This window comes from Mobula hypostoma, chromosome 14 (genome assembly GCF_963921235.1).
Source record: "Mobula hypostoma chromosome 14, sMobHyp1.1, whole genome shotgun sequence".
NCBI classification, from domain to species: domain Eukaryota; kingdom Metazoa; phylum Chordata; class Chondrichthyes; order Myliobatiformes; family Myliobatidae; genus Mobula; species Mobula hypostoma.
The window spans coordinates 12,836,994-12,850,379 of record NC_086110.1 but is presented as its reverse complement, the minus strand read 5'-3'; the positions used below and the strand labels follow the sequence as shown (position 1 = coordinate 12,850,379).

Sequence of the window (13,386 nt, the reverse complement as noted above, 5' to 3'; positions counted from 1 at the left end):
CCATAAACAGCCGGTGGACCAAAGCACTTGACATCCAGAAAATCATTGACGATTTCACCGCCAATCACAACAACAGACGGATTGTGCTTCTCTGAAAACATCAATGGTAAGTGCAGTTGACTTTTTTTAAAATTTCGGCTAAGACTAATGCTGATTATTATTATTATTATTATTACTATTATTATTATTATTTTGTGGTGGATACCCCATAGTCCTTATGTTTCCCGCAAATCCTAAAATATTACATTTACTGCTATTATGCCTACTTCGACTTCCGAGCGGTGATTCTGTTGATTTTTGTTTCAAATTCAATAGCCGAATTAATTGAGGTATTGCATGGTCAGAGTATGATTTGTCCAACTCCTGGTAAGGCCTTGCATCTGTTGTTTGCCTTATTTGACTTTAGTAACAGTGTATCTTTTGGCATTGTCTGTCTATGAAATGCGAATAGCATTGGACATTGTGGGTTAGTGTTGTGTTTTTCAGTTGAAAAGCATGCATTTGACGCTGATTGCGGGATTGGTGCGTGATTCACGTTGTGCGCTGTGGGTCGGATGCTCTGTTGGTTTGTTTGTTTATGCTCTGTGTAGCCCGGGGTGTCTCCGATGCTGTCGATCCTGTCACAGTTCATTTCTATATTAGATCTATCAATTGCTTTTGCTTGTGAATCAACAGAGGCATTTATAGTAGGCACATAATGCTTGAAACTGACTTTTGAACGCCACGTGTCTGGCCTTGCGAATACATATTACCATATTGTACATCCCTCAGCACCATCACAGAATAATTCAGCTCCACTGTAGCACCAGCAACAAAAAGTCTCTGGCGCAGCCAATGCGAGAGTTGCTTCTTAATCTAAGGTTTTCCACGATACTTTTGAGTGGAAGGGGAAGTAAGGTCATGTCGCTTTTGTATTCGGCTCACATCAAGTTTGATCATTTATTGGAAAGCAGGGTAATTAATGGAAAACAGGTTGCAGATGTTTGCAATCCGAAATTAAGCAGAAAACATCGGGAACCTTCTATGAAAAGGGGAAAATACAAATCATTTCTCTTCATGAGCTAGTGAAAAATTATCAACTTGAAGTGTTCACTCTATTTCTCTCAGCAGACACTACCTGGCTTCCTGATTGTTTCCTGTGACTTCCACACAGTAGTATCAAACAGTAGCTTTAATTTTGCAGTCAACTAACTTCAATTAAGCTCCCTATTATCTATTAAAGAATAATCAACACTCAGTTGCAACATTTATCCTAGAAGAACATTGTTGAAAACATTTCGGAATATGTTTGTAATGAAGGCAGAGACATTTAAAGGCGCAATATTATAAAGGATATCTCGTCGGGTGGACAAAATTGTCTCACAAATTAGAAATCCAGATTTACAGTCAATCCTTTGGCCTAACCAGAGCTGTGCTTAACATTTAAAACGATCTCGATTTTTCTGAGATTGTCATGTATTCAAGCATTTGAAATCAAAAAAACCAATAAATTGAAGAGAACAAAATGTCTTCTACTTACCTGTGCTTTTCCGGCCCAGTTAATGCTGAACAAATTTATGCTAGTGAAAACATAGAGATGTAGGATTTATCTCTAAAGCATTTAAAACTGAAAATGATCAGCGTCGTTATTCAATTTGTCACCTAAGAGCTACCATGATAATCCCAACCGTGCTCACTCGAGGCCAATTTTTATCAGCAAACTTGTTTTGAAGTGCTTAGTAATTGGTCCAAGTTACTGCTCTATTCTTACACCACATGAAGAATGGACTAATGGAGAACAGAGAGTGGTTCATGGGGAACTAAACAGAGTACTCTCATCTTTGGTATTTATCTGTCGAGAAAAAGGAATATCTGAAGATCAAGGCAGAAATTCCGACAGAAAACTTACCTTCTGGAAATAGTGTTTTCTGCCGCAGACACATTTTTGTATTCGGCATCACAAGTTACCTGTAACGTAAAACTAAGCTCTCCCTCATTAGAATTGTCTCTTACGATTCATCAGATCCACAGCAGGATAAGGTTCACAACGTCCATATCCTCTCCCGAATAAACTCCTCAACAAACATACCTCAATTACATCCCGTGGGATCCAATTGACAAAATTTGTGTTACCTATGAACAACTTTACGCCCCAAGCAGCTACATAATTTCAGATCTAAGAAGACAGGAGATACAATTTAATAATGGTGACAAAGCTTCTATGAAAAAGGCATAACATCCCCACCGCTTCGTGGAAAATCGGAAACATAACTGTTCAAAATGGCAAGGTGTTTGACATGGTAATCAGAATCTTATCTCCGTTCGTTAGACACCTGGGTGCGAGTGGACCTTTTTTTTTCTGTATCCGGTTAAAATTTTTGCTCGATTGACTATCCTGTTGTCTCCCGTTTACCTTGTGGAACTGTAGGAGATATTTGAAAGAGCAGCATTTCTCCCAATAGAACTGCTCGTGTTTATTGGGTTTAAAATGGAGCCTCGGAGCTGCAATCAATCATTTGAGGCTTCCTCGATGCGCCCTTTATAGATTCTATCGCAGTACCTCTTCAATCTCTGTCATCATTAAACTGAATAACTTGCTGTTTGAACTCTACGCTCACTCCTTATGTGATCAACATCCTATACGCCGAATCTATTTCTATCACAGACAACATTTGCTGCTGCTGTCCACTGAGTTCTACGTGCGAACTGATCACAGCAGCGAGTAAGGAACTGAATAATATGCGGCCTACTTTGAGAAAACAGATTGAAATTTGTCACTGGAATTAATTTATAAAGGTTTCACATTATATGCTTTTGTTTCATGAAACTTAAACATTTAAATTACATGAAAATTGCTGGAGTAATAGACAGAATACGCGGCTATATGTCATTTCTCTTTGTCATCAATGCTCAAAATCCAAAATCATACATTGTGCAGGAGACATGTGCATGAAGCCTTCCGGAGGAATGTACTGCTGTTCAAACGAGGCTCGTTCATCATTTCCTTTTTGTTTTGCCAGACATTAAGCAGTAGTTCATTAGTCGAACCGTTATAACCAAACCCTAAATGAAATTATCAAGAGAAGCAAATTTTTCATTTATGTAACACCGTCCGCACCCGTCGCAGCTTAAAGACTTTTGGCCGCATGAGCGCAACTGCTTTACTAGAGAAACCCGCAGGGTTCCATTTGACTGAAGGTATATGATTGAAATGGAGCAAAGCTGCAAAGGTAAATTGGAATGAAGAAATATTGTTATTATTTTTATCCGCCTATCTTATTAGACATTTTTCAACTCCTAAGCGGATTTCCATCAAAATGCGCAGAGTACAGATTTGAATTTATATCTCAATAAAGATGTGGATAATTCTTGTAATCAACAAGAGGGCAAGATTTCCAACATAATCACGGAAGCATTAGGTAGGCCATGTAAAAATTAGAATTGTAAGAGTTCTTATTTTCCTCCCAGCCGAGACAGGGTTTAAATCTGAACCACATTATACTGCCGTGCGGTGGCGTCATCCTACGTCATGTTTGCATGATTAATACATTTCCTCACGAAGTCCTTTTCCTCCAGAAAATTGTTTAAAATACCACTTGCATTGCAAGAATTGGTCGATTTGGTTTCTGTAAGATGGCGGAGAAGTTTACGGTTTCGTACATAGCACTTCTGGCTATTACTTGGCTAAGTATGCTGATTTATAAACGCCGTTTCCGAATTGAATATTCTATTTAATAATATTTAACTCTGGGTGCCTGCGGCATATTCGGTTACAGTTTTTCATCTATTCGGCCGTCTTTCACTCTTAGATATCCAGTGACTTACGTCATCAGTTTTTGTTAATTCACTGTGTTTAACTGTTATTAATACTCTTGCTTATTTATCCGGCAGTCGTCAAATTAACGGCGAACGAAGTATCTCAATTCCCTCGGGACCTGAACGTCCCGGTTGGTGCGAATGTTACGATGTTCTGCAAATTACTACTGACAAACGATACCGTTGACGTTCGTTGGTGGAGGAAAGGCGAGAAGGGGTTTTTAGAAAGGGACAGCAGAAGACAATTTACTGTAGAAAGGGGAAGAGGAACACTTGTACTCTGGAATGTCAAATTCAGCGACTCTGGGCTGTATTACTGTGCAGTAAAGTTTCAGGAACAATACTTAGGGACTGGAGGTGGCACCAAGTTCACTGTGTTCGGTGAGTGTGGCCGTTTCGAGATTTTCGGCTCTGTGCATTTTACATCAAACTTAGTGATGGGGATAAAACGAAATATTTCTACTTGATAAAACAAACGGTGAGAATACATTTGATTTCCGTGTTAAAATATACCCCAGTCCAGTGATTTTAAATTCAGAATTATAAAGAGCAGAAAAATTAATCACATTTCATGTAGCAACTATTAGGCGCATAGTGGAGTTGATTCCGTTAATCGTATCGTACTTCCCCGGCTCCTTCCCCACTGCTGTTCGTCCAGCCCTGCTCATCAGCTATCTCCCAATTAAACCGAATGTCCAAGGGTAGTGATAGCTTAGGACGTTACCCTCATTATCGCGAAGGTACTTTGAATATAACGAATTACTTTTCAAGTAAGGTTAGGATTGTGTTGCAAGCAAGAGGCTGAAATAATATTAATATTAATGTGAATGGCTGGAGTTGGATAACTCGATTCCGCATCACAGAGGACGCAGAATATTAATACTTAAATAGAGTAATCTCTATCAAAGAATCTGCCTGTAGCAGCACAATGCTCCATTTCCCCATCAACAAGTAGACAGGAATAATACCCAGCTCCAAATGAGTTAATTCTAACATCAAGTAACAATTTATCGCATGCACTGCAAAATGTCATTCCAACTTTTATCATGCAGGATTAGCAAAATCTATACTTCTTTCACCATACAAAACGGGCAGAAATATCGACCTCTCAAGATTGAGATGAATTTTGATACGGTTGAATAGTAAAGCGCAGGGAGTCGAGCGCAAACACCTCCGCTGTCAGCTCACTCCACAATAGCATCACCGTCAGAGTGAAGACATTTCCCCTCAGGTTCGCCTTTAATACTTCTCATTTCACTCTGAAGCTATGAATTCCAATTACATTCTCACCCAACCTCAGTGGATAATGCAGGCTTAGATGCATCATATCTACATCCCTCATAATTTTGTATACCTCTATCAAATGTTCGCTCGTTCTGTTAAGAATCATGGAAAAAAATCTTTACCTGTTAAACTTTCCTCATAATTCATGTCCTCAAATTCCTGCCACATGTTGTAAGTTTTCTTTCTACTCATTCAAACATATTGATAACTTTCCTGCAGATAAGTAACGAGAACTGCGAACAATACTCCAAATTTGTTCTCACTGACGTCTAATACATCTTCAGCATGGCATCCCAACTTCTACACTCAATACGCTGATATATGAAGGCCGATATGACAAAGGTTATCTTTACGATACCATCCGCCTTTGACTCCATTTTCATTGAATTATCGATCTATAATTCCAAGATTTATTTTTACCGCACTCGTCAATGCCAGTCTCGTTCACTGTGTATATCAAAGAATGGTTTGTCTTCTCAAAGAACAACAGCTTACAATTACCTTCATTAAATCCTATCTGCCATTTTCAGCGCATTTTTACACCTGGTCCTTAACCCGCTGCAAGCTTTGGTCGCCATGCGGCACACCACCAGTCAAAGGCCTACGATCAAAAACCAACCATCTACTACCATACTCTGGCTTCTCCCGCGAACCCAACGTTAGACACAACTTACTCCTTCATCCTGAATGCCAAGCGAACGTACTTGATCAGCCCACCACCCCGCTGCAGAACTTTTCCAAAGTTCTTGCTAAAATCCATGTTGACCATATCCACTGTTATCCTTCATCAAGATCCATGGTAACCAGCTCGAAAAGCTCATTAAGATTGGTTAGACAGATCCTACATTGCACAAAATAATGTTGCTTATTCCCAAACAAGCCCAGTCTATCTAAATATTTATGTATCCCAATCTTTGGAATTATCTTCCAATAATTTACCCACTTCACTGTAATACCAACTATATTATAGACTAGCTGGTTTCTTCCGAGAGTCTATCTAGAACAACAGCAAAACTAGGGACATAATTGGAGAGCAAGTTCCTGGGAAACTGAAAGGTCTGAAAGAAGGTAATTCACCGAGACCAGATTATGTACATATCATGATTCTGATAGAAGTTGCTGAGAGATTCTGGAGGCATCAGTAAAGGTCTTCCGAGAATTACTAGATTCTGGAATGGTTCTGGAAGACTGGAAAATTGCAAATGTCACTCCAGTCTTCAAGAAGGTAGAGAGGCAGAAAGTGGAAACTATAGGCCAGTCAGTCTGACCTCACTGGTTGTCAAGATGTTGGAGTCCATCATTAAGGATCAGGTGTTAGGTTACTTGGAGACACATAATAAAACACGCCATTGTCAGCATGATTTCTTCAAAGGAAACTCTCGCCAGACAAATCTGATTGAATTATTTGACGGAATAAAAGCAGGATAGATAAAGATAGGCAGAATCGATTGCTGTGTACTTGGATTTTCAGAAGGACTTTGACAAGGTACCACACACAAGGCTGTTAAACAAGCTACGAGCCGAAAGTATAACAGGAAAGATTCTAGGGTGGATAAAGCAGTGGCTGGTTTGTAAGAGACAAAGAATGGGAATAAAGGGAGCATTTTCTGGTTGGCTGCCCGTGACTAACGGTGTTCCACAGAGGTCTGTGCAGTGACCGATTCGTTTAAGGTTATATGTCAATGATAAGGATGGTGGAATTGATGGCTTTGTTGCAAAGTTTGCTGACGATATGAAGAGAGGTGGACGGGTAGGTAGTTTTAGGAAATAGAGAGGCTACAGAAAGACTGAGACAGATTAGGAGGACAGGCAAAGAAATGGCAGATAGAATACAGTATCGAGAAGTGTGTGGTCATGCAGTTTGGTGGAGGGTGTGAAAGTTTTGAATATTTTCCAACTGGAGAGAAAACACAAAAAAACATTGAGGTGGTAAGGGACTTGCGAGTCCGTGTGCTGTATTCCATACAGGTTGGGTCTGTGGTCAGGAAGGCAAATCCAATGATCGCATTCATTTCAAGAGGACTAGAATATAAAAGCAAGGATGTAATATTCAGACTTTATAAAGCACTGGTGAGGCGTCACAGCGTATTGTGAGCAGTTTTAGGCCCCCTATCTTGGAAAGAATATGCTGAAACTGGAGAAGATTCAAAGGAGGTTCATGACAATGATTCCAGAATTCAATAGCTAGTCATATGAAGAACGTTTTATGGCTCTGGGCCTGACTTCACTGGAATTCAGAAACAAAACAGGGGCGACGGCATTGAACCCTAAAGAAAGGTGAAAGTACTTGATCGCGTGGATGTGGAGAGGATGCTTCCTATGGTGGAAGAGTCCAGAGGAGATGAAGAGGACAGCCTATGGCCAGAGAGTGCAGAACCTGTGGAATTTTTTTTTTTGCCACAGGCAGGTATGGAGACCAAGCCTTTATGGATATTTCAAGCAGAGGTTGATAGATTCTTGATCGGATAGAGCATGACGAGCTATGGGGAGAAGGCAGGAGATTGGGGCTGAGCAGAAAATATTATCTATGATGAAATTGCAGAGCAAACTTGGTGGGCTTAGGCTCCTATATCCTATAGTTATATGGTATTAAAACATTAGTTATAATCTAGTCCTCCGGCACTTCACCCACGGGTAAGAACGTTTTGAATACCTCTATCGGGGCCCTTTCACTTTCTGCACTAGCTTCCGAAAAGGTCCGATGGGAATCTTTGCCATGTCCTGGGGACTGCTACACCCTAATCTGCCTCAAGACTGTAATCGGTATATGGGCCATGACATTGCTTCTGTTTTGCCTTAGTCTCTGTGTACGTCTCCCGAATAAATACGAATGGAAATATATAAGGTTCATGTTCTTTCGGTTCCAGGTATTGTTGAACCCGCTGATCTTCAAATGGATCAACTTTGTCTGTCGCTATCCCTTTATGCTTAATGTATCTGTAGAATCCCTTCATTTTTTTTCACCTTAGAATTGTCCTTCACCTAGAATTTGAGAAGGCCAAGAACGTTGACGTCGGTATAGGCGTGGGAAGTGGAGTCAGGCAACGCTCAGGATGACTATTGTAGGCACAGCGAAACCCTAACTGCTGTGATAAACAGATAAAACAATCTAACTATTGAATCTCCCCTGTCAGACACCGACCATAGCTGTCGCGGAAGTGGTCCACGTTTACAAAATCTTAAAATTGGTCTCACGTTTTAGTAAACACGGTGCATGGTGAAATTGAAGTTGTTCAATTCCTGATTGACCCTCTACAAGGCATCGTTTTCATAAACGATCCTATAGCAGTGCCAAGTCACTGTCGACCAGTTTGCTGCATGTCTTCAGACTTTAGAAAGAAAACAACTATAGAATCAAAGAACTTAATATCAATTTGCATTTGTATTCCTGGTTGTTTCACGGAAGAGATGATTTGTCACAATCAATACGGGGTAACAGTTCCAGGAATGGTTCACATTCCGGGAAAAGCTCTATTACTGAATGTTTATGACTAGAAAGCTCAACCCCAGGACTTGAAACACTCCCGAAGCAGTTGAGCTGCCAGAATATTAAACTTCATGTGCATTCATACTATAGAAATCTGTGATAGTTTGGGATTTGTAGCTCAGTTTTGATACGAAATGAAAAATCCAAAGGTAGTCTGGTTTCCAAAGCTAACGCCCGCCGCAAGCCCAACTGTGCAATGAAGCTCAAACGCCATTCAAAAGAGAACGTCTTCCTCACTTCGGATCTCTTAGCTTCGCCATCGAGGTGCATTCGCTGAACTTCTCCTTTCATCCTTCTCCCAAACTGACTATATTTTATTTTGCTTATTTTGTGACTGTCAGTGCTGGATGGTGACTATATGTGTGTGACTATATATACTCTATTTTGCAACTTGGCCCCAGAAGAACAAAGGTTCGCTTCGGAGTGTGTGTGTATGGATGAGCAACAATAAACAGAACGTGAAGTTGAAAGAATTTATTAAATACTGGTTAATACTAGCGGGTAACTAATTTGATAGTTGAACGTCATGCTAGTTGGCGGGGAGATAAAGGAATCTACCTGTACTGATATGGATTGAAAATACTCAATATAACTATGTTTTTACTCAAGCTCCTCCAACTCCAGTGGAAATTGTTCCTGTTGGAGGGTTTTCGTCTCCTCGAAAGCTCCTTTGTAAAACGGCTTGTTTCTACCCGGAGAAATTAGAAATCGTTTGGCAAAGAAATAACAAGCAAATTCGCACTGGAATAGAAAGTGTGACAAACCGGAACGTGGACGGCTTGTACGAAGCATTTAGTTTATTGGAAATCACGCAGTCTACTTTGGGAAAAGATACTTACACCTGTCTGGTGTCGCATGTCTCCCTCACGGTGCCTGCCAATTTCAGCTACATCCAGGAGCAAGGTAAGATGGTGTCTCGATGAAGTCATGATGTTGGATCTCGGCCTGAAAAGTCGACATTTGATATTCTATTAATGCTTCTTGTGTTGTCTTACAGTGAGAAATTCCACATGGTAAAAAGTCATTTTCTCTTGTTTGCTAATGGAATCTGTTGAGAGTTTTCGAGTGAAAGTTCAGAAACAGAAACGATGTCATTTCGAAGTTGCGATTAAACTATTTGCAAAGGCATCGTAAAAAGAAAAATTCTCTTAATGCAAATAAAAAGTACTGTCTGTAAAGAACCACTATGTAAGATTATCTGTTCGCTCCATAAGTCCCATCATCACCTTAAAACCCGTGTCATACTGCGTCTCTTGCAATCTTTATTTGTTCAGGCTTGAATTACCTATTAAAAAGCTCTACTTTCTTGTCTCACGGTCTCTATACATTTATATATGTTTCACGGTTGGTTTTTTTTTAACAGATCCGGAAGACAGCAATAAAATCTTGATTTTTCGAAGTGCATTGGGCGGACTGGCAATTGTAACGCTGATTATAATTTTGATAAGAATCGGAGTTAAGGCAAAACGTGGTAAGAACATGAATGATTTGACAAGTATTTCCATTTATTACCTCTGCAGATTGAAAGAGGAAATGATAATGAGAGAATCAAGATTTCCAAGGCATTATCGGATTCACATTCGACAATACTAATTATAAATAACAGGATAATTTTACATTCTCGCTCAAGTTCTCCAATCATCCCTTGTACCTACGATTTTCAGACACCTGGGGTTTTCAGGCTGTGACTTCCTGCGGCGATTTTACACAAGTAATAATACTTTTACTGTCATATTTTCGTTCTTTTGAGATATAACATAGAAACATAGAAAATAGGTGCAGGAGTAGGCCATTCGGCCCTTCGAGCCTGCACCGCCATTTATTATGATCATGGCTGATCATCCAACTCAGAACCCCGCCCCAGCCTTCCCTCCATACCCCCTGACCCCCGTAGCCACAAGCTACTGCCCATCTACTCTTTCAATCAAAATCTAGATCCACTACATTCATGAAGGGTCATGCACAACACATTTCATGGCCACAGTGTGCGCCGATAATATTTTGGACAGCTGTCAGGAGTTACACCTTTAGGCAAGAAATTTGATTGCAATCCACTGCGCAACTTCAACTTTTCCAACGTTACCACTATTATTTAAGGTGTTGTATTTTTTAATCCATTAGGTATTAAAACAACCTCCGAGGAAGCACGTCAGAGCGGAGAACCGGTTGGTGATACAGGTTTTACTTTTTGCTTCTGAGAGGAATTGATAGAGGAATATTATGATCAATTACGACCGCAGAAAGGATATGTCTGTGAGTGTATGAGAACCGATGACGAACTGACCTGCACAACGCTGCTTCAATAGTCCATAGTGTCCGAGGAAAAGAAAGGTGACAGTTGTCCCTGCGTAAGCTGTTGGGGAATGGAGGGAGAAGGAAATAACTGCGAAAGAAAAAAGATGACAGCAGATGAGAAACTCACCCTACTCGTAGAATAAATGGTGCTTGAAAATCAATTTCGGTCTTAAAAGATCATAAAGACTTTCAGCGCTAGGGAAAACACATTTCCTACCGTTTCTGAAATAACATAAAACGTTTGTACATGGCAATATCATTTACTGATGTTAGAATGTTATTATGCCGCATTTTACTCATTTACGCTTATGTTTTAATACTCATTTTCTCATTATGGAATTTGAATTGCATTTGACTCGCCACGAATAGAGTTAACTATATCTTTTTAACAGGCTGGACTAGCGCCAGTTGAACATAACCTTGCCTATGCTACACCAAACACGAGAGAAAACTAAGTTATTGACCAGGTCAGGCGCCAGGACGAACATGTTGTCTATGCAAAGGTAAAACCAAGGGATTCGAACAGAGAACATAGAATAGTACAGCACAGTACAGGCCCTTCGGCCGACATTATTGTGCCGGCCCTCAAACCCTGCCTCCCATATAACCCCCCACCTTAAATTCCTCCATATACCTGTCTGGTAGTCTCTTAAACTTCACTAGTGTATCTGCCTCCACCACTGACTCAGGCAGTGCATTCCACGCACCAACCACTCTCTGAGTTAAAAGCCTTCCTCTAATATCCCCCTTGAACTTCCCACCCCTTACCTTAAAGCCATATCCCCCTGTATTGAGCAGTCGTGCCCTGGGGAAGAGGCGTTTGCTATCCACTCTGTCTATTCCTCTTAATAGCTTGTACACCTCTATCATGTCTCCTCTCATCCCCCTTCTCTCCAAAGAGTAAAGCCCTAGCTCCCTTAATCTCTGATCATAATCCACACTCTCTGAACCAGGCAGCATCCTGGTAAATCTCCTCTGTACCCTTTCCAATGCTTCCACATCCTTCTTATATTGAGGTGACCAGAATTGGACACCGTACTCCAAGTGTGGCCTAATCAGAGTTTTATAGGCTGCATCATTACCTCACGACTCTTAAACTCTATGCCTCGACTTATGAAAGCTAACACCCCATAAGCTTTCTTAACTACCCTATCTACCTGTGAGGCAACTTTCGGGGATCTGTGGACATGTACCCCCAGATCCCTCTGCTCCTCCACACTTGCAAGTATCCTGCCATTTACTTTGTACTCTGCCTTGGAGTTTGTCCTTCCAAAGTGTACCACCTCACACTTCTCTGGGTTGAAGTCCATCCGCCACTTCTCAGCCCACTTCTGCAATCTATCAATGTCTCTCTGCAACCTTCGACAATCCTCTACACTATCTACAACACCACCAACCTTTGTGTCGCCTGCAAACTTGCCAACCCACCCTTCTACCCCAACATCCAGGTGATTAATAAAAATCACGAAAGGTAGAGGTCCCAGAACTGATCCTCGTGGGACACGACTAGTCACAAATCTCCAATCCGAATGTACTCCCTCCACCATGACCCTCTGCCTTCTCCAGGCAAGCCATTTCTGAATCCACCTGGCCAAACTTCCCTCCAGCCCATGCCTTCTGACTTTCTGAATAACCCTACCATGTGGAATCTTGTTAAATGCCTTACTAAAATCCATACAGATCACATCCACTGCACTACCCTCATCTATATGCCTGGTCACCTCCTGAAAGAACTCCATCAAACTTGTTAGACACGATCTGCCCTTCAGAAAACCATGCTGTCTGCCCCGATCAGACCATAATTCTCTAAATGCCCAGAGATCCTATCTCTAAGAATCTTTTCCAACAGCTTTCCCACCACAGACGTAAGGCTCACTGGTCTATAATTACCCGGACTATCCCTACTACCTTTTTTTGAACAAGGGGACAACATTCGCCTCCCTCCAATCCTCTGGTACCATTCCCGTAGACAACGAGGACATAAAGATCCTAGCCAGAGGCTCAGCAATCTCTTCCCTTGCCTCATGGAGCATCCTGGGGAATATTCTGTCAGACCCCGGGGACCTATCCGTCCTAATGTATTTTAATATCTCCAACACCCTCTGTCCCTTAATATCAACATACTCCAGAACATCAACCTCACTCATATTGTCCTCACCGTCATCAAGTTCCCTCTCATTGATGAATACCGAAGAGAAGTATTCATTGAAGACCTCGCTCACTTCCACAGCCTCCAGACACATCTTCCCACCTTTATCTCTAATCGGTCCTACCTTCACTCCTGTCATCCTTTTGTTCTTCACATAATGGAAGAATGCCTTGGGGTTTTCCTTTACCCTACTCGCCAAGGCCTTCTCATGCCCCCTTCTTGCTCTTCTCAGCCCCTTCTTAACCTCCTTTCCTCAATAGACCCATGTGATCCTTGCTTCCTAAACCTCATATATGCTGCCTTCTTCCACCTGACTAGATTTTCCACCTCACTTGTCACCCATGGTTCCTTCACCCTACCATTCTTTATCTTCCTC

The 13,386-nt window shown here is 41.2% G+C and overlaps 1 protein-coding gene across 1 annotated transcript; it reads left to right on the top strand.

The window, feature by feature from the left end:
• Positions 1-3,612: 3,612 nt before the first annotated feature.
• Positions 3,613-10,159, top strand: LOC134356581 (natural cytotoxicity triggering receptor 3 ligand 1-like). The gene is made up of 4 exons (XM_063067544.1): positions 3,613-3,667; positions 3,871-4,176; positions 9,176-9,469; positions 9,939-10,159. Exons 1-4 carry the CDS (start codon positions 3,613-3,615, stop codon positions 10,157-10,159), a joined length of 876 nt encoding a protein of 291 aa, XP_062923614.1.
• The last annotated feature ends 3,227 nt before the right edge of the window (positions 10,160-13,386 follow it).

Excerpts from the sequence above, each read along its gene's own strand:
- LOC134356581 (XM_063067544.1), top strand. The coding sequence starts at position 3,613 with ATGGCGGAGAAGTTTACGGTTTCGTACATAGCACTTCTGGCTATTACT. Across the intron at positions 3,668-3,870 it reads TCTGGCTATTACTTGGCTAA|TCGTCAAATTAACGGCGAAC; the intron begins GTATGCTGATTT and ends TTTATCCGGCAG. Across the intron at positions 4,177-9,175 it reads CACCAAGTTCACTGTGTTCG|CTCCTCCAACTCCAGTGGAA; the intron begins GTGAGTGTGGCC and ends TTTTTACTCAAG.